Genomic DNA, 22,749 nt, shown 5'->3' on the forward strand with positions numbered 1-22,749 from the left:
CCTCCACCCTTCCAATGGCTTTCATGGTTTGTACGGAGATGACTTTGCTTTTTGCTTTTTAAATATTAGTATTCATGTTTATTACGTTTGTTTATTCATACCCCTGCTTTGTAATTCAGTGACCATGGAATGGCTCTAAATGTTGTAATTTATATTCTCTTGTATTTATTTCCTTTTTCCATATTGCACATGTTTGTTGTTATTATTATTACAACTACATATCGCTTAACATGTAAATAAACTAATATTTAATACAGTAAATAACGTTTATCTCTTTGGATTCATTTTTTCATTGCATATTCTTTTTGCTATGACATGACTTCTTTATGATATAAATAAATAAATAAAAGTATTTCTTTCCAAACATATTTGTTATACGTGCACCAATCAGAGAACCAACTAGGGAAGTACCTTTTACTAAGGTGCATAATGTTTTTGCATACGTGTATAATTGAAGAACTGAAGATCCATATACAGGTAAGTGGGTCGCCCATGTGGTAGGCCTATTACGCATCATAAGAAACTGAGTGAACTGGCTGTGCAGTTTGATCACATTGCTGTGAGCTTGGTTTCAGGAGATGGTGATGGATTTGAACCCCACACTCGGCAGGTCTGAAGTTTTTTTTTCGCCCGTCATTTTCATTTCAGGCTAGCGCTGTGTCTGTACGCTTATGTACATTTTAAACGTTTTAAATCTTAGCCCTCTTTCCTATCCCATTCTTGCCTCAAAACCTGTCTTCATGTGATTTAAGCCAATGTATATGTAAAAATCTGGTAATGTTGTTTGACTCATAGTGCTCCTGTACATTGGTTTCTGTAATGTTGTAAGCTTGAGATACACCAACTTGTAAGCTGAAAATATGTTTCAAATGCCAAATGCCGTAAATGTACTTAGTGGGATGTAAAGCTGCTAGCATTATTATTAAAAGGAAGGACAGATATGTCTTATGTGGTAAGTCCTTGAACTTGCAGAAATCGCAATGAATTATACAATCTATACTCCCTCCCCCCTTCCTTTAAGAATGCAGTTATAGTAATGCGTACATCAGAATAAAGGCAGGAAATGTTTAAAATTAATTTAAGCAAGTAAAGGAGAGAATGTATGACTAGCTCAGGTTGGCGGATTCGAATTAGGCGATATTTGAAAGTGCTCAAATACGCCAGCCTCATGTCTAGATCTACCGGTACATAAAGAACTCTTGCGGGACGTAATACTGGCACCTCGGCGTATATAAAAACGATAGAAGTAGATAGTAGAAGTAATATTCAATTCTGCAGTGAGCTTGAAAGCTGACCTAATTTCCGTTCACGTAGCTTGGCACATTAGTGTTCTTATATGGTGGGTTTGAGTCCGGCGGTATTTGAAAGTGCTCAAATACGCTAGTGTCATGTCTAGATCTACCGGTACATGAAATAACTCTTGCGGGACGAAATTTGGCAGTAAAACTTATTACATTATTATTTTCAAAGCTGTAGTGAACTTGAAAGCTGACCTAATTTCCATTCACGGAGCTTGGCACATTAGTATTCCTATATGTTTCCTGGTAAGCTTGAAGATATAACCAGCCTGCAGGCTGAAAATATGCCCAGTAATCTCTCTCCGTACTGGTTACCGGTATTGAAGAGAGAAGGAAATGTTCGCGCAAAAGAAAGAAAAGTCATTGGATGTCTGGAACTTTCAAAAATCACACTGCAAAGACTTATTAAATAAATTGTATCGTTTAACACGCCCCTCTTTTCAAGAATATGGTTAGTACGCCTACTGTATATCAAAATAAAGACAGTTACATGTAACATTAATTTGAGTGAGAAAGTGTGTTTATTTCCTTAATTCCTCATTGAGCGTAGAAACCGACTTAATTATGAATATCTTGATTTATTTCATCTTAACTTTTATCATTTACTAGGGTAGGGTAACATTCATTATCGGTGTTTACATTGAGGTTAGTTTGTTATGGTTATGTCTGGTGATTTTAATATGAAACCAGGCAGGTTGGCAGCAGTGATCAGCCATTACAAAAAAGAGAAAAGAAGAGCATCGGGCGGCGATATTTACTTTCTGGGGTATTTCCTTACGCGGCGATTACTATACTTCCCACCAATATTCAGGCAGGCTGTTATACTCGGTACAACCAGGCGAGTTGGCTGTGTGGTTCGGGGTGCGCAGCTGTGAGCTTGCTACCAGGAGATGGTGGAGGTGGGTTCGAACCCCACTGTCGGCAGTCCTGGAGATGGATTTCCGTGGTTTCCCATTTTCACACCAGGCAAATGCAGGGGCTGTACCTTAATTAAGCCCACAGCCACTTCCTTCCCAATCCTAGCCCTTTCCTATTCCATCGTCGCCACAAGACCTATCTGTGTTTTTGCGACATAAGGCAAATTTTTAAAAATTACTTGGTACGCAGCAGTAATCCCATCTATCGGAGATGAGTGGCAACAGAAGACACAAAGCATATCACAACAAACAATGGTCAATGTAATGTTATTATTGTACAATTTTATGAGCTTTCTTTATTGTAGGCCTTCACATTAAGGTTTCTTTCGACTATATGATATAAGGGTGTCTTATAAAATTATTTATACCGTAGACCGTAGTTCCTTATTTCCCGACTTTACATACCGATTTGCATTATATTCTGTTCACCCATTTTCTCATGAAGTGGCGCTAATATGGACTTAAGCAATAAAAATCCAAGTTTATGAATATCTGTGTTATCATAGCCGGTACGGTAAAAATACTGAAGATATAAATGATTGGAAATTTTATATAACTTTAGTTATGTAGTATTTATCGACAGGACCACTAATAACATAAATATTTAAGAATCAAATTTTAGGCCTTCCTCTAAACTACCATTTCACTCAGCGTGAATAAAATTATTTATAACCTGGATTGTAGCAACTTATTCCCCAACTTTGCAGACCAATTTTCTTTAAAATAGGACCAGTAATAACATAAATATTTGAAAATTAAATTTTAGGCATTTCCCTAAACTACCGTTTCTTTCAGCGTGAATAAAATTATGTATGGCCTAGATTGTAGCGATTTATTCCCCGACTTTGCATATCGATTTTTCACTAAATTTTCTTTAGCCGTTTTCTAGTGATGCATGTACATACAGACAGACAAAACCGAAATTACAGAAAATTAAAAAGTACATTTTCTTGTTACTGTGGACACGACCGATACAGAAATACCATCCTTTTTAAATTCTGAGCAATGTACAGACCAAACTCTTATTTGATATATATATAGATGATAATAATAATAATAATAATAATAATAATAAGCCTAGTAGTTTAGGTAGGTTGCTAGGAGTACATGAGATGTAAATGTCATAGATAATTTGGTAATGAGTCATTGCTTGTGGTTGTCCCCTTGTAGCATAGGAGGACAGAGCTTCAGGTATAGCTTAGGTCCATTTATCCTGCATTGCTAAGCTGTAAGTCTGGAAACTTTGAGACAATATATTGTTGAAATCTATCAGATCAAGGTTTATTACTAATATCGGGTGAGTTTGTGGATTGAGGTTTTAAAAGTACCCGTACTGAAGGAGATATAGTATGTGTGGATTCATTTTTGTATGTTCTAGACATCCAATCTACTGTATGTTGGTGATGGATGAAAATCTCATAGCATCTGGAGATGATGAAGGAACAGTTAAACGTAAGTTCTCGTTGATTTATTATTTTTTACACGATTTTTATTTAATATTTTAAGCTAAACTCCTGGTATTATGTTTTTAGTGTGGGATTTAAGGAAGAAAGACCCTATTTTCTCTATTAAAGAGACAGATGACTTTGTAAGTTGTATGCTCACAACTGAGGCTCAGAGGTATCTACTGTGCTCTAGTGGAGATGGAACTCTCACATCCATCAACATTGGCTCAAGAAAACTGCATCTCCAGGTAAGTATCTAACCATCTATCCACAGTTTAAAAAAAAAAAAGAACCATGTGTGATTCAAAATATTATGTAAGCTGATTGCAATGTTCTATTCATCACGATGAAGATTAGCTGAAATTACTGTACAGGAAGAGTCTCTCCTCTGTGGTGAAACTCAGGGAGTTGGCTGGGGTGATAACGAGGATAGTAAGCCAACAAGTATGGCACTACCACTGTTTATCATCATCATCATCATCATCATAGAACCCCTCCACCATGCCGGGTAGGGTGGTGTTGAATGAGCCTTTGCCATCGGTGTCTGTCCAGAAATGCCTTCTTTCTGGACTGTATGCGAGAATGGGCACGAAGTATGACTTGCACAGTCATCTTGGTTCTCATGGGCACTTTGTTATCCCAAAGTAGATGTTTTACGAGGTTGTAGACGTTAGAACTGCTAGACACTCTGTTTACTATTTCTTTATCTGCAGTACCCCTGCTGAAAATCATACTCCCAATGTATTTGAATACCTGTGCACATTGAATGTTTTCACCTTCAAGCTAGTTTGTATCTCTACCTCCGTCTGTCCTCAAATGGCTATATCATCACCAAACACCAATGTGTGTAGTTCTCCATCTCATTCTCTTTTCAGTATTTTTAGAGTGCTGTCCATGACAGTACATCAACAAACACCAATGTGTGTAGTTCTCCATCTCATTCTCTTTTCAGTATTTTTAGAGTGCTGTCCATGACAGTAATGAATAGCAATGGTGAGAGTTCTCTCCCTTGTTGGACACCCTGTGTGGTTCTAAACCATTCTGAATGGCCATCCCCAACATGTATGCAGGTGCTACAGTTGTGGTACATCATCTGAACCTTGCCTATTAGATATTCAGGCACTCCCAATTCTCTGAGGCACTTCCATACATGGTCTAGGCACCCTATCATATGCCTTTTCTAGGTCTAAGAATACTAAAATTAGATCTTTCCCTTTCTCCCAGTGCTGTTCCATTAACATCCTAAGGGTGAAGACCAGGTCTGTTGTTCTTTCATTGGTTCTAATTCTTCTTCCAGGACAGGTTCTATCACTGCTCACAGTCTGGTTTCAATAATTTTTCCCATTATTTTCAGACCATGGAAGAGAAGTGTGATTCCCCTATAGTTAATTACAGTTAATCAAACCTGGAGAAAAATATGCATTGTGTTGCATTGGCTCTAGCAAGCGAAGCAGGTCTACTCAACGTTAACTACTGTGAAAGCTATCACTTGGCCCAGTGTAGACTGGTACTTGAGGCGTACTCTTCAGCAGTCTGTCTGCAGATTGCAGTACAAGAAGGTCTCGTACATCCACTATTCATACTTACACTTAAATTGCATATGTTAGGATAAGATCTGATAGTTGCTATAGCATTATAAAATACATGCTTTGATGCGCAGTTGCTTTCTAAGCAGCATATAGTTCATTCTTGTCATACAGGAGAGACTCATCCTGTGTAAAATATTCCCATAAAATAATTCTGTAACTGTTAAAACTGCTAAGCATTTTGCAAATCCCAACAGTTTGATGTAATAGACAAGAAATTTTCCAGTCATTCTCTTAGCCTCTATAAGAATTCCTGCAATTTTGTTAATAGAAATCCTTTAAAGTGTTTCTAAGGACTGATAGTTGTTATAGCATTATTGGATGCAGGCCTGGATGCGCATTTACGTTCTTAGCGGCATACAGTTGTAATGCATAGACGATAGTGTATCACACTATTCGTCTTGGCTTTGCTATCTTCCTTATTACAGGCTTAAAAACCATCCTTTTCAATTTGTCAGTCTGTTGAGGCTGACCATTGCCGACTTCAAACCTCCATATGTCAGGTCAAGTACAAATGCACAGCCCTTTTCTCTGTCTGTGGTTGTGACATCAATCTGCCTAGTACTTCCTGCATTGGCAGCACATGCTACTTCCTCAAAGACCTCTCAACAATCAATACTGATCTGCTTCTAGAGCAGTCGGCCAGGTGGCAGATTCCCTATATGTTGTTTTCCTAGCCTTTTCGTAAATGATTTCAAAGCAGTTGGAAATTTATTGAACATCTCCTTTGGTAAGTTATTCCAATCCCTAACTCCCCTTCCTATAAACGAATGTTTGCCCCAATTTGTCCTCTTAAATTCCAACTTTGTCTTCATATTTGTTTCTGTGTACTTGTATAGGCCTATCTCAGTTGGTCAAGATCACCAGTCTCTATGTCTGTAGTATTGGCACACTACAGATCTTCATCATTACAATTGTTATTGCTCATTCCTGTGTAATGTGCCACCTTCTCTGTTCCCTTTAGCCCTGAGTGATCGAGGATTTTTTGGTTACTCGGCAACTCGGCATTTAACCCTTTAGCCTTCTCGTGCATGAGGACCTCTTGTGAAGTTCATGTATTTTTATGCATTATTTATTGTTTTTAATCTCAGTACTACATCTTCCCTATCACCTATTCAATTTCACAGTCAATCTAACACCTATACCAGCGATGTCTTGTTTTTCCCTTACATAACAGATGGCAAAACAGCCCTACATCCAAAGATACTCCTTCCACCCCGCCAATATCGACACGTACCAACCCCCATTTATTCCCATGGACCATCGCCATCCAGTTACCACAGGCTTCACGAGTACTTTTGGCTAAACCTCAAAGACATTACAGACCTACGGTCTTGCAAGTATACTTGCGCTTTGCAATATGTACCCATGGCCGGTAGGCAGTAATAATTTATCTTTGAATGTTTAAAGCTTAGAATATTATTCATTAAAATTCGTTAACATATGCTGTCATGTACGAGTGTTTTTTTTTTCGACACCAAATGCCAGCGAAAAATAATTCATGCGTAAGAGGGTTAGTATTGTGTCGCGGATCCTAGTGCTTAACTCACTTAGATTGACTTGGGGTGACGTTCAAAATATACTACAAGTAGAGTTGCGTAGTTTGCTAGACTACCCAGAATACGTGGAGTTACGAAATACTGTACTATCAAGAACATAATATGATGAATAATAAATCACTAAAATTTGCAGGACGTGATAGAACAGCAAGTAGAGGCAAGCAGCAGCAGCAGCAGCGTCATTAGAGAGAGAAGGCTGGACTAACTAAACCAAGTCAAGGAGAGCTGCACGGGGAAGATTGGACTGACAAGGAGAACACAGAAAAGACATCCAATTTAAACTATAATACAGGAGAAGTCCACTGTAACAAGTACGGCATATAGCAAGAACTCCGTTGTAACAACAGGTTTTTTTTTCTTTCCCTTGAAAATTCCTATATTAAACTGTGTATTATCCTTCAGTTACAGTGAGAACCCTATTACTGTTGCATCTGCTATTACCAGCAATTAAATGTGTGTTATTATTTCCATCTAAAGGTATTAACATTAAAAGTTCCACCTTTACAATACTTACAAAAGTTTTTATTCTTAAAGTGACGTTATAAGTACATGTTTCGTCCCTCTTGGGGATATCTTCAGCCTGGCAAAGAACGAAAGTTAAACAGTAAAATTAAAATAACAAAAAAAAGATGTTATAGACATGTCTGCGGCAAATCGTTCTTAACTAAATCTATCCATTTCCTTCATGGCCTTCCCACGAGTCCTCTTCCTTCTACTTTTCTGTCAAATTCCTTCCTTGCAGTTCTGTTAACTGGCATCCTCTTCATATGACCAAACCACTTCCGTCTTGATATCTGAATCTTATTGAGGAGAGAATCAGCTATTCCTACTTCTCTAATTTTCTCAATCCTAACCTTGTCTTTCCTGGTTTTCTGGATCGTAGTGCGTAGGAATTTCATTTCAGCTGCCTGGAGTTTGGAATTATCTCTATTGGTCAGTGTTGTGGTTTTGAGACTGTGTAAGTATTGGTGTATAATAGGACATACAATGCCATTTTTGTTTTCATAGGTAATTGCTCATCCCACAGCAGGTGTCTTACCTGGTGGTAAAATTGTGTTGCCTTATTGATTCGATTGTTCACCTCATATTTTGCTAGGTTGTAATTTGATAGAACGCTACCCAAGTATTTGAAAACTGGAATGCTGTCCAGTTGAGCTTCATTTAACATGACTATTGGTTCTGCTCCTTCCCCATACACTTTGATCACCACCGTCTTGGTGTTACTGATGTTTAAACCATATTTCTTAAACTCCTCATTCCAGCATTGCATTCTCTCTCCCATTTCCTCTTCTGAGTCACTCCAGATCGCAACATCATCTGCAAATGTGAAGGCTGTGATATCTCCGTGTTCTTTCCTTTAAATAGATTTCATTACTACATCCATCACAATTATAAATAGAAGTGGTGACAATGAGCTGTCCTGCTGCATTCCTCTCTTTGTTTCAAACCAGTCCGACAACACATGTCCTACTTGAATACAACTTTATTCCCACTATACAACATTTTCACTTTGTCTATGAGGCTGTCTCGCACTTGAAGTTCTTTCATGCATTGCCAGATTGTTTCACCTGGTACACTGTCGTAGGCTTTTTCGATGTCCAAAAATATTAGAAATAAAGGATTGTTCTTCTCCCAGTATTTTTCCATTAGCATCCTAATTGCAAATATAAGGTCTGTAGTATGGTTATACTGCTCTTCTTCCAAGATTGGTTCAACAATATCTCAGATTCAGGTCTCTATTATTTCTTCCAATATTTTCAGGACATGAGACAGTAGTGTAATACAACGATAATTAGTACATTTTCGTCAGTTTTCTTTCTTCAACAGAGGTACATTGATGCCCATCTTCCAGTCCTCAAGAATAGTATTTCCTCCCATATCTTGTTGAGCAGTCTGTAGAGCCATTGGATTCCTGGAATTCCTGCTGCTTTCAGCATATCTGCACTTAGTTTGTCTATGCCTACTGCCTTTCCTTTCTTCATGTTCTTGAGCGCATTTTCAACCTCAAGCCATGTAATTGGTGGTTCAGTTGTGGTTCCTCGACTTGGCTCTCCCCTATCCGTTACGTTTTCTGTATCTCCATTCAGCAGCCTTTTGTAATAGATTTTGAGTTCCTGTTTAGTTTCTCCCTCTTCTTGTGCCAGAGTTCCATCATCACGTACTATTGCTTTTATGGTCTCGTGATCCCTTCACTTGTTTTTCACTACTCTGTATAGCAATTTCATATTTCCTCTATTGTCCTCTTCCAGTTTGTCTGCAAACTCATTCCATTTCTTTCCTTTTTCTTCCCTTACAATATTCTTTACAGCAAGTTTCTTGTTCCTGTATACTCCTTGGAGTCTTTGTATTTCTTGTTCATTGCGTTCTTGTCCCTGTTTTTGTTTTTCCTTATCCAGTGCCTTCTTTATTTGGTTTCTTTCTTTCACCACTATTTTCACTCTATCATTCCACCGTGGTGTCTCCTTTTTTATTTTGATGGAACTTGTAACTCCACATAGGTTTTTGGCTTCTCCCACAAAGGTGTCTTTGACAGTTTTCCACTCTTCATTAACGTTGGTTACTTCACCCTTCGGCAGACTCTGTTGAATCCTGTTGTATTCTTCCTTTATTTGGACTTCTTGCAACTTCCTAGTTTTAACCCTTGGTTTTTTCATAATAATTGTCTGCGTTTCATTAGTCTTATGTTTGAAGTCTACAAACAAGCACGCACCAAAGAAACAGGTAAGAATCACCCGCCATTCTTCCGCTTGGCTAACGGCTGAGATAAGATCTGCTATGGCCAGTCGTGACAAACTGTACAGACAATACAGACAGACGCATGACACAGATGATTACCAGCAATACAAGATTCTGAGAAACAGAACAAAGCAGTTAATTAGGAATGCTAAATATAAATACTATCAGGAACTGATGAACAATAACAGCCCGAGACAAAAATGGAATAAATTACGCACGTTAGGTATAGGTAAAGCCGTAGAGCAACATGTGCCAAGCATATCGCTAGATGTTTTAAATGATCATTTCGCACGGCCAAGAATAGCCTCTACCTCCTTCCCAGAAAATTCACTACCCTTGTTACAAGAGCAGCCTGTGTATGAGCAATTCTCTTTTAGAAATGTCAGCTCGAATGAAGTTAAACGTGTGATATACGCTATAACATCTAATGCCACAGGTAATGATGACATTCCTATATCGCTTATTAAGGATATCTTAGGAGCTGTTCTGCCAATACTAACTCATATATTTAACTACTGCCTGACAAACGGAGTTTTCCCAGATGTTTGGAAAGATGCACTAATTAGACCCATCCCGAAGAGCTCCAAGTTGGATTCTCCTTCAGATTATCGTCCAGTATCCATTCTACCACCCTTATCCAAGGTGCTTGAACGTCTAGTTCATACACAAGTTACTGAATACCTTACCAAGCATTCCCTCTTGAATCCCTTTCAATCCGGCTTCAGGAAAGGACATAGCACTGCGACAGCTTTACTACGAGTGACAGATGATATCAGACGTGCATTGGACCAACGGGACGTGACTGTATTGACATTATTAGATCTCAGTAGTGCCTTCGGCACTGTTAATCCTCAGTTACTACTGCAGAAACTTCGAGAGCTAAATTTTAACAGTGTATCACTTCGTTTCTTTTTATCTTATCTTGAAAATCGCCGGCAACGTGTAACAGTTGGAAATTTGAGTTCAGGATGGCAAAGGAAGACCCTCGGCGTCCCTCAGGGGTCGGTTCTTGGACCACTGCTATTTATCATCCAAATTAATGATACATCAAAAGCTCTTAAATTCTGCAAATTGCAAGTGTACGCGGATGATATACAGATTTACTATCATTCAAAACCGAGTGATATTGATACTGCAATTACTAAAATAAATTCTGACCTTCAACATCTTAGTGACTATGCAAATAAAAACAGTTTATTAATGAATCCAAATAAGACTCAAGTTATTATTATCGGTACCAGTAAAAACCTTTATTCCCTCAAGCAACAGAACATCCCCCCAATAATTTTAAACAATAAAATCATACCCTACTCTACTTCAGTGACCTACTTAGGAATTATCATGACTGAGACTCTAAACTGGACTCAACAGGTGATAAGCACATGCAATAAAGTACATAAAAGCTTATATCCCCTGAAACGGTTCGCTAATATATTCTCTGTTCGACTTAAAGTACAAATAATTCGCTCTCTTATACTACCTATATTTGACTACTGTGACACTGTGTTGACTGGAATAACCTGGGACAGTAACAAGAAACTGGACCGGAGCCTGAACAGCTGCATAAGATATATCTTTAATCTGCGATATGATGCTCATATATCACCTTATTATAAGGAGCTGTCGTGGCTTCGAGTGCACCAGCGCCGTGAACTTCACATGCTATCGCTTCTGCACAAAGTTCTTTCCACTAATACTCCCGACTATCTGTCTTCATCTTTTTCTTACCTCTCGTCCTATCATGAACACAATACAAGATCTGGTTCCTCTCTTGCCATACCTATAAACTGTACTGCTGTGTACAACCGCTCCTTCATAATCTCTGTGTCTAGGTCATGGAATTCGCTACCTGCGAACATTAGAGAAAATCCTTCTCATCGCAAGTTTAAAGTGGCTTGCCGGGAGCATTTGCTGGGTAGATCCCGCTGACTTGCTGGATAATTGTTGAGTGAATGAAGGAATGAATGGGATGAATGAATGGATTACTGCAGTTACATAATTTAAGTGTACGTTATTTTGTGTATTTTAAAATTAAGGATTCTTTCATTATTATTATTATTATTATTATTATTATTATTATTATTATTATTATTGCTATTAGTATTATTTGTTTTATTTGTATTCGAAATTATAAGTTATGTATATGTATACTCATCTAGTGGTTAAGTGTAAGAGAGGGCCTTGAGCCCTAACTTCGCCACCAATAAAGGCATTATCTATCTATCTATCTATCTATCTATCTATCTACTACCAGCAGTCTATGGTCACTGTCCATGCTTTCACTAGGGATGACCTTTATATCTGTGATGTATCTACCACCATCTTTATTCGTGATTACGTAGTCAATCAGTGTTCTATACTGGCTATCCCAACTGTCCCTTGTTATTCTGTGACTGTCTCTTTTTTTAAAGAATGTATTTTTGATTATAAGATTATTTCTTCTGCACAGATATAATAGTTGTTCTCCTTCTGGGTTCCTTTGTCCAAATCCATGTGGACCAATGATGTTCTCCTACCCCAGTCTGTCTACCCCAACCTGCGCATTTAGATCTCCAATAATAATAATAATAATAATAATAATAATAATAATAATAATAACGTCCTCATTAACTGTATCTTCCATGTCTTGCCGAAATTTATCTTTGTCTTTGTCACTGCAGCCTGTCTGTGGGGCATACACTTGTATGAGGGTGTACTTAGTGTTCTCCAGTTTCATGAATATTTTAATCATTCTATCACTTTTGCAGATAACTTCAGCTGAAGCATCAGTACTTCGTTAATTAAGAATCCAACACCATTTTTCGCTACCTTCTCCTGTCCATTCCAGTATAATTTTGTATCCTCCACGAAGTGTCTTACTTCCAGTCCCTTTCCATTTCGTCTCACTTAATCCCAATATTGATATTTTTCTTCTATCCATCATGTCTAGGAGTTCTTCTACTTTTCCAGTTAATGATAGAATGTTCATAGTTCCAGTTCGGTATTTGAGTCTCTTATTTATTTTGGGTTTCTTTTCAGAACGTTGTATATCATCAGCCTTATGGTTATCATACTTTACAGTTGTCTGAGAGGACGTGTTAGTCCGGTCTATAATCTTCTTTCCGAGGCTCTTTTTCTTGTTGAAAGCGACTGTACTCAATACTCTCCTGCTGACTTGCTAGGCCTAATGCATAAGAGGATTTTCTTTCAGTGTTTACTCTGTTAGCCTTTGAGGATGTCTTCCTCGTCCTACAAGGCAGTAGGTTCCATCTGTACACCCCTAGAAGGATGAGTTGCCTCTTCCGCCATCTCCACTGTACTGAAGTCCATCTTCGCTGAAAATGCCGTTTAGGTCTTCACCCTTAACCCAGGGCAAGGGCCCTCCATATTTATGACCCCTGGAGGGAGGGTGTCCCAGTATTCTAAAGCCCCCAGGAATTGAGCTACCTGTTGGTCCACGGGTTGTATTAGTTATTTCAAACCAGCCCTGCATACCTGCAGGGGCCCCCATCCCTCAGATGGGAATGCGCTCTGTAGGGGTCAGGTTCCCCTGGTTACTTTTTGGAAGTTAACCCCACCCACAAGGACTTGAGGTTATTTGCAGTTTCACAATGGTCATTAATTGTGATGCTGATTGATGTTTTTGGAGAAAATGCAGTGGTAGAGAGATTAAACCCAGAATAGAGTGAAAGAAAGAAAATTTGTACAATTGTGAAACCCTGTCAGTGTGTTCCTCATTAAGATGATTTCTCGTTTAGCACATCGTAAATTCAAAGTCACGATTCATGTTGTATTAAATCTATATAAAAAATACCTCGCTTATTGCATCACAAAAAATTCACTATTACTGCTTAGTACGATCACATTTTTCCTAGCCCTGAAAATGCTCTTTGTCATCCCTTGTGAAAGGAACATGTTTACCAACACAGGTTAGAGCCCTCACCACAGGAGGCAGGTCGGGCAAAGTTATGCGAAAAGTGGAAATGGCTTCAAATTCCTGAACTTTACAAGGTAAATTACACCTTTGGTAAGCAAGCCATTAGCCTCAGGAAAGTTCAGTTTTGCTCTCCAGTTTTCATTGATATAGCTGAATAACCCAGTAAACCTTTCTCTTTTTTTTGTGCTTGTATTTTGCATTCCATTCAGAAGTTAGAAATTAATTCTGTGTTGAGTGATACAGTAAGGGTCGTGAATATTTGTTGTGTGATAGCGTACGTACGGATTAGGAACAATCATGTGAAGTTGACTGGCGTGGATACTGAAAAAAAGTTGTGAAATTGCTTACAGTTCAAGACAAATTTAAAATCCAGGAAGTGGACAGGCATCTGCTTCTTTTAATGGTGGCGCGTATGTTAAAACTAGCACCTTCAAGTTTCGACTTGATTACATACTATCCACTTCATTCCGTATCGATATTGTAATCAAGTTAACAAATGAAAAAGGTTCCACCTGATTGATACTTTTTTTTTTTAATAGCATTCGGCTAAATTTTTTGTCATTAAAACTTACAGTACATGTTTCAATTGCTTAGCAATCATCATCAGGTGTTTTACATAATGCTTAGGTGAAAAATAGCATAAAACAATTCCATAATTAAGATTAAAAATTAAAAAATATGTTAGTAAGGGACAGTTAGGTGGTGGGGGAGGGGGGAAGTACGTGAAGGGTGGATGGGGAGGCAGTTGTTAGTTAATGCTTAAAAACTTATACAAATTAAAAGAACTATTTTAAATTAAAAAGTCTTTGGTTTCATTCTATGTCTCTTGCACTGGTTATTTATTAAATTTGACGGTTTTTAGCATGGTGCTCTTGCAAACTTGTTTTGGTTTTATGCCGTTCCGTCTTTTGCTAGACCTTTCTTGTATCACGTTACTGTCCGGTGGAAAAGATTATGTTCATTGCTGGTCGAATTATTCAGGTTTCGTTAAGTTGGATAGTTTGGAATATGACCTGTAACCAGCAATCGAAACATGTACTGTAAGTTTTAATGACAAAAAATTTAGCCAAAGGCTAAATAATAATAATAAGAAGAAGAAAAAAAGAAAAAAAGAAAAGGAAAGCATCGATCAGTTGGAACCTTTTTCATTTGTTAACTTTCGACTTGAGTCGATCAAAGTGATGTCGCATCAAGATAACAGTCATTATCTCGCCCAGGACCGAGTTTTACCTCCACATAATTCATGGTTGAAGAGTGTGACCAGAAAACAATGTTTAATAATCCACTGGTCCTTAATATAAGGCTTCAGCTGACGTTTGTTTTAGAAAGAGTGTTATCTGCAATAATGCGCTGATACCTTTATGGGCCCCAGTGAAAATGTTTTTATATTTGTTGCTTAATGTTTTACACACCACTGTTATTATTTAAGCCCCCGTGGAAAAGGTTATCATATTTGTTCTGTCATTTCCCATGCCTTTCATTACTCTTATCTGATCTTTACAAATGGTAGAGATTCTATATCTTTCACTGTACCCATACATATACGACGAAAAAAACATATCAAGTGTTTATATATCCCTGTTGGATAGTTTTTATTCATATATTCAATAGTATGTTTTCTTGCTTAACACATTCTCTTTCCTTGTCTCCTGCAGAAATGTCCTAACGAGGCTTTACTGAATAAACAAGCCTCTGAAATCAGTCATCCACTGTATGCCGTATTTTGAGGTGTATCACATTTTTACTTAATTTCAGTACATACAGTAGCATTAAAATTAAGCCCCATGAACCTACTACGCTGGCGTAGTAGGGGGAGAGGTGATACTCCCACGTGGCACGTCCCAGGTGGCGGATAGGGGGGTCCTAACCGGCTTGCCGGGGGACTTGAGGGAAATAAAACTACCTCTCGTGGACCAAACACAAGACCTCCCTGTGGGTGGGGGACACAGAGGAAGAATACACCCACGGTATCCCCTGCCTGTCATAAGAGGCGACTAAAAGGGGCGACCAAGGGACAATCCAATTAGAACCATGAGACTACTTGTAATTAGTACCATCACGCATGAAATACCATGGGTCGCATTTACTTGCGTGTAGTACCACTATGTTGGGTACGTAATAGGTTTGTGATTAGTAGCGACAGTGTGTGAATCAGGAGGTAGGTCCTACAGTACCTGTGATTCATGCCCCGTATATGAGCGACACCATGGGATTAGAGACACCATTGTTCTGCCTTACCTATGCTCAGTTCCACTATGTGAGTAATTCCACGGGATAGTACGAGTCTGTGTGGTTAGTGCACTTATGTGTTGCCTTTATAGGTTTGTGTTGCCTGTAAATAGCGCTGCAATGTGTGAAACACCATAGATGTGTGTTACATGTGCACATCGCACTACCTGTGCATAGTACCATAATGTGTGGAATACCGCGAGTCTCTGCTACTTTTGATTAGTATCACAATATTGCACATAGCATGGTTCTACTTTCCTAACGATAAATACCATTATGAGGGGCCAATGAACTGGATTTTGGACCCGTTTCGACTATAAGCATAATCGATTCCACATCATGCTATAGAAGCAGTCCCTTGATCAGTAATAATATTGTTTTGTGCCAGCTTCTGTGCATGTGAGGCACTGTGGGTCGTATCCACTGATCATTTTGAATTCATATCCGTCCATCCATTCATTCTTCGTCCTCACGCTTTGAATTCTGGTCAGTGGAGGATTTTGTACTTCTAAGTTGTCATTTCATTTTGTTTCATTTCATATCATTAGGGGCCGATGACCTCGATGTTAGGCCCTTTTAAACAACAAACATCAATCATCAATCAAAATTAAGCCATCGTTCCCTTCAGCCTTTATATCTAATGACTTAACTACTTCTACCAGCCATCTTATTTATGCATTTGTTACAAAATCATGTTCTCTTTCATTTCAAATTGTGGTTGAGTATTACTAATGGACTCCGACATCGCCTTCGAATTTGAATGTCAATGATAGAGTTCACTAGTGTACATAGCTAGAAAACTATACCGAAGATGATCAATCGCATTCAGTATAATCACTGGAGTGAATAAATATTGATAACAGAAGTCATAACAATGCTTAATTGCTCGTAATACCGTATTGGATGCGACAGTGATAGGGTTCTCGCTGTAACCAAAGGATAATACACAGTTTAATACAGGAATTTTCAAGGGACAGAAAAAAACTGTTATTACAGCACATTGCTTGCTATATGCCATACTCTTTATAGCAGACTTCAAAACTTCACTCCATTCCAGAAGCATAACAAACATAACATTTGACAGTATAATTTCAAAGTATTCTTTCAGCCAACCAATAGTTGTGGTAAACATGGCTGAACCCACACCTGTTACAACTAGATTAGTCTACAACAAGATTGAAGCTATGAACATTTTAAACATAGATTTTCATTGCACTTGTTGATTGTATTTTATCTTATTAAGTTGTCTATGTATCACTGTTCTTGTTATGTTTTTTATCTTTGTGTTATTTTAAGCTGAAGATGACCTCTAGGCTAGGTCAAAACATGTCCTATGTAGCTTATTTTTTTTATTTGCTGTACATCGCACCGACACAGATAGGTCTTATGGCGACAGTGGGTTAGGAAAGGCCTAGGAATGGGAAGGAAACGGCCATGTCCTTCATTAATGTACATCTCCAGCATTTGCCTGGTGTGTTAAAATGGGAAACCACAGAAAACCATCTTCAGGGCTGCCAACAGTGGGGTTCAAACTTACTATCTCCCCGATGCAACCGCACGGCCAACTCGCCCAGTATGTAGCGTGTTTGACAGACCATTTATTAAACGGCAAACTTGTATTGAATAGGTGGACTTTATACAATTAAATCCTTTTAGAATTTTATCTTAGATATTTAAAGTCATTATGGAACTGAAATGAAGTTCATTACTTCTAATCTAGGGAGTTCTCAAGGCTGTTGCATGCTCTGACGAAGACAGCAGAGAGTTGCAGTCAACCTGTTGTTCATCTGACATGGATAGCAGGGAATTACCATCAAAGTTGTTACTTGCTAAAACTTACTTTTGGTTTCCTTATTACATTTATCAATAATACTCCTCCAATAATGTCTTTCTTCCTGCTGTCAGTCACTTAATTTGACTTCCTTGTGCAACCATCTGGCTCCATTGTTGTACAGCAACTAAGATGCATGATATTTAGGCATTGTGCTGATGGTTTTTGCAACATACTTATATGACTAGGTAGCGCACACAATGTACGTTCCACTCGCTCTTCACCCTTGTGCTATGAGTTTGCTAGATTAGTGCTCCCACCATTACCTGCAACATCAGTGAGGTATGTATATTTCTTCTCCTCAAGAGTTTAACATAAAAACTCTAATAATAATTCACAGCAGCAGATAGGAATGCACCTAGGGGGAAACACAATGACATGTCATTTACACTAAACTGTTAAAATAATTTTGTACATTGCTTTACTTGTTGCAGTCAGAACCTTATGATGCAGAACTAACCAGCATGGCGTTAGTACGAAGTGATACGAAGGTGGTCACAGGATCTTCTAAAGGGAAGATGTACTTATTTAACTGGGGTGAATTTGGGTACCACAGTGATGAATTCCCAGGTCCAAAACAAGCAATAAATATGCTGATACCCATTACGGAGAATATTGTAATTACTGGTTGTGAGGATGGCTTGATACGGTAAGAAAAATTGTGAAATATCCCATTTCAATTTTTTTGTTAATTAGCTTGATATATTTGGTTGTTCAGGGGTAGGAAATTCCACAGCTATCATCACCATAATCACCTTCATCATTTTTTATGTCTAGGTTAGTTTGCAAGGTAAATGCAAATTAATATTATTTTTGTAACCATTCTACATATAAGCTTTGGGCAGATGAGTTCTTTTGGCTGGGATGATGGTCCCCATGGTGGAGGAAATAAATGCCACTGAAATACATTATGTACTCCATGTAAGGAGCGGCTGCAACAGGCATCTGTACTCTTATGTTAGGTGTGGCCTAGTATAATTCACCTTCCTGAATAACATTCAGAATTGTAATTTGAGGATTTATCCTGTTCTCAAAATGCACTTTAGACAGTCAATCATGAAATGTGTGTTGAAGAAGAATTCCACCATCTGCAACTATAAATTATAAAAATTTAAACCTAAACAAATCTCTACTTCTCGGCACACAATATTAACTCCCTGGGTCAAACTAGAAAATTAAAGATCATCACTGACATCATGAACAAACATACAATTCTAATTGTGAAACTGCAAGAAATTAGAAACAGCGATCAAGAATCCATGGAATCACAAGGATACCGATTTTATAAAGGAAATCTGGGAAAATGAGTCGTGAAATAATGCCCATAATTTGGTAGTGATGTTCTAGTAAGTCTCAAAATCATCAAATTAATAGAATTTAAATCTCAATCCCCCAGACATGCAACTGTAACTCTGAAATATTTAAATTTAAGAATTTAATTTTTAAGTCTGTATTGAACCGAGAATAATAGATAAGTAAAATTAAAAATCCACCGTTTAAATACTAATATTAAACTAAATAAGTTATAACATTTACTTGGAACTAGTTTCGATGCTAGAGGCGCGCGGCTGTGAGCTTGCATCCGGGAGATAGTAGGTTCGAATCCCACTATCGGCAGCCCTGAAGATGGTTTTCCGTGGTTTCCCATTTTCACACCAGGCAAATGCTGGGGCTGTACCTTAATTAAGGCCACGGCCGCTTCCTTCCAACTCCTAGGCCTTTCCTATCCCATCGTCGCCATAAGACCTATCTGTGTCAGTGCGACGTAAAGCCCCTAGCAAAAAAAAAAAAAAAGTTTCGATGCTGGTGAGCGTCATCTTCAGCCAAATATGAGAACAGGCAATTGTAAATAAATGTATAATTATATCAGTGCACATATAAACACTCTTAATATGGAACTTATGATGCCCCTAAAAGTATCTGGAGAAAACTTCAAATAATCACAATTTCAAAATCTTTCAGGCACATACACCAAATAATAATAATAATAATAATAATAATAATAATAATAATGAAAATGAACATCTAAGCTTGGAAACGTGACAGATAACTTATAAATGCGCAAAATCAAACCATATGCAAGGGAAACAACATACAGGCCTAATAAACGACAACTAAGGAAGGATTGTGGAACGTGTTGGAGCCCTATGAGGTCCATGGGAAGGTATGACGTTATTGGGAAGGAAAGGGTCACGATTATTACCCTCAAACTCTTACTTATTAACATTAACAAAATAAAACTTCAAAAGAAACAAATAAAATAATTGCAGATTAGCTGATACTTAACATATCAAAGCAAAGAATGTTTAAATAGACTTTAACAAAAGATACAGATCCACGAAACCAAAATAAAGACATAATCAGGATACTCTAAATAAATTTGTAAAACACACGCTTTAACATAGAAAGGTGATCCTGAATTACAATGTATTGTCAAAAACAAAATGCTGGTGACTGTCTGCAGAAAACAGAGTCATTCAGAAAGTGGAATTAGTGGCGACGGGAATCTAGGGCAAACTCCGACGCGTTGAATTTAAAACATTGAAAATTACATTAAATGAGGAAATACCGAAACACTAGAAAGAATTAAATAACATCAAGCAGATAGAAAAATGTGGAAATAGCACTTACCAAGAAGGAGAAGGGTTCCCCAAGGGGAGCCCTCGAGAGCGGTCGGATGGAAATGACGCGGATGAATCCCATCACGCACGCAAAGCCGGCAGAGGGCCAGAAATGATCAAATCACAATTAACCAATAGGACACCGAATTCCTCTAGATTCCCATTTTTCGTCAATTGGAAAGGTTGTTATTCTGACCAATCCAATTACATGACCATATATGGTCAGCTTAAGATAGTTAGCAATTTCACAAGTTCTCGAACATTTCAGTTGTGAAAAACAGTGGAAACCGCGAGTGCGGTATTGGATGCCTCAAAAATAAAGTACCTTTAAAAAATTACAATTCTTGATATACATAATATATAATAATACCTTTCGTACTTCTTCTTCATACAGTCATTTTAAAAAAATTAAATAATACACATAAAACACAACTAGATTTAAATACAAAAATCACTTCAAAAATAATTCTCGCTTCTTGCAATGTTCATTTACAGTTCCAAATAATATCTTGATCTGTCCAAAAAAAATACAATGGTAAAACAACATATTAAGAAATACTATAATCAATGATTTTAAAATAAAAGGTAAATAGTAGTTTACATTTGAATTCAATAATATAATTTCACGAAACGCAATGCTTATTTCCAGTTCTCCGTCCCACCATAGGCGACAGAAAGTATTGAGTTCGACTTAGAACTGTAAGATTCTCAAATGAATAAAAAGTCTTGTCATAGATGAAATGTTATACAAAGGTCGAACCGCATATAGCATTTCTCTGTAAATATGACAGTCGCAATTAGAACGACACTTTAACATAACACAATTGTTTAACTCAAGATAGAATCTTGAAAGTTCTGAGTTCTACTTAGAATAGGAAGATTCTCAATTTAAATAAAAGGTCTTGTCACAATTGATCAGAAGTACAAAGAGTGAAACGTGTATAACGTTCCTTTATAAACGTTAAAATTATTCTTGAGAAACAAACTGTGAACAGTTGCCTGTTTTAAATGTTGTAAATTGTTTCTATGGAAACTGTATTACAGCTGTGGATAGTTTCCTTTAATTTGAATATTGAAATCTATTTAAAAAGGTGGAAGTTGTAACATTAATAAGAACTTCAAGGGAATTTATCTCGGTTCAATGTTGGGTCAAAAGAGTAAAAAGAAGAATAAAGAGAAGAAAATAATGCAGAAAGAAACAAGGGGAAGTAAAAGTTGAAAATAAAATTAAGTAAATTGTCAGGTTGAAAAGGAAAGAGAACGTAGGGTGACAAGAAGATGTGAGACAGGTAAGAGAGAGAACGGAACTATGAAGAGTATAACGTATCCACAAAGACGCACACGAGATGCTGTCAGTTGATACAATTATTTTATTCACATCTATTTACAAATTAACACGCAAATAACCTTAATCACAGTATCACAACAAAAAACACTTCACTCCGAGAATATCAACAAAGCCGCCATTTTAAAAAACAACTGCCTGACCTTTCTGTATGGAGACTGCAACTATTGCATGTCAACACAAGATAAATATTCTTGCTACACCATAACTCGACTGAACAATAACTCTCACAACCAATAACTCGTCGTTACCATCAAGACCACCTCCTTATATATGTACCTGACCAGGCTTCTAGAAAGCTACGTTACAAAATATACCTTCTCGAAAATTCGAGAGTGCCTAATACATAGATTATAATATACAGAATATTCTCCATCGTTCTTGTCTACCTATTACCATTCTGGAAGTTACAGTGTGTTTCACAATTATGGATTAAAAATTATATATACAGGTAAGAATAAATTATAATATTAATTTACAGGTATTTACGTTAACTGAACTCATATAAATATTTATGTACAGCACATGTTTCATGACATAACCTCACAAACAACGTGATCTTATCGTAATAATAATACAAATACTAACTGGATGTAACACTTCTTAGCTATACATGCAAGTAATGATGATAATTGTAAAATAACAATAATAACAATTATTATTATTATTATTATTATTATTATTATTATTATTATTATTATTATTATTATTATTATTATTCAACCTCGTTCTTGCATTATTTACCCATGGGTGAGTGAATATTGTTTTCAGCTTATATCTGTTTATCACACTTGCGTCAGGTATAGCAATGGCTATGCGTAACGTAAGAAAGTGTTATGCATAATACGAAAGATAGAGCTGCAGTTAGGAGTTTTGTTATTGGTAAGAAGTAAAATAAGAAAAACAGAATTTTTGTTTTTTTGGAGATGTCATTTAAATTTAGGCCTGCATAAATATATTGGTCCAAGTGAATGTAACAATTTTCTGTAGCATCAAGCAAGGGACCTTTGTTTATGACCTTGATCGAATTCAGTAAAGGTATGATTAGAATCCTTCATATGTTGGCCTACTGCAGAAAACCTGTTATATTTTATTGCATTAATGTATTCGGCATACCTGGTTTTGAAGCAACGACCTGTTTGACCTACATATGAGCAAGAAGAGTCATTACAGCTAAACCTATAGTCTCCTGATTTTGTAAAAGAGTTTCCCTTATTAATAGAGGGGGCTGTGCAAAGTATCCAAATTTCTGTTGGTAGTACGAAA

At 37.3% G+C, this 22,749-nt stretch overlaps 1 protein-coding gene across 3 annotated transcripts in view; it reads left to right on the top strand.

The window, feature by feature from the left end:
• Positions 1-22,749, top strand: part of LOC136866214 (WD repeat-containing protein 55 homolog) — a 129,512-nt gene that overhangs the window by 89,366 nt on the left and 17,397 nt on the right. For all 3 annotated transcript variants that reach the window (XM_067142994.2, XM_068226652.1, XM_067142995.2), the window contains 3 exons: positions 3,594-3,667; positions 3,748-3,908; positions 17,952-18,166. In XM_067142994.2, coding sequence (XP_066999095.1) covers positions 3,594-3,667; positions 3,748-3,908; positions 17,952-18,166 — 450 coding nt within the window. The remainder of the gene's footprint in view (positions 1-3,593; positions 3,668-3,747; positions 3,909-17,951; positions 18,167-22,749) is intronic.

The sequence above is a fragment of the Anabrus simplex genome, chromosome 3, assembly GCF_040414725.1.
Source record: "Anabrus simplex isolate iqAnaSimp1 chromosome 3, ASM4041472v1, whole genome shotgun sequence".
Taxonomy (NCBI): Eukaryota; Metazoa; Arthropoda; class Insecta; order Orthoptera; family Tettigoniidae; genus Anabrus; species Anabrus simplex.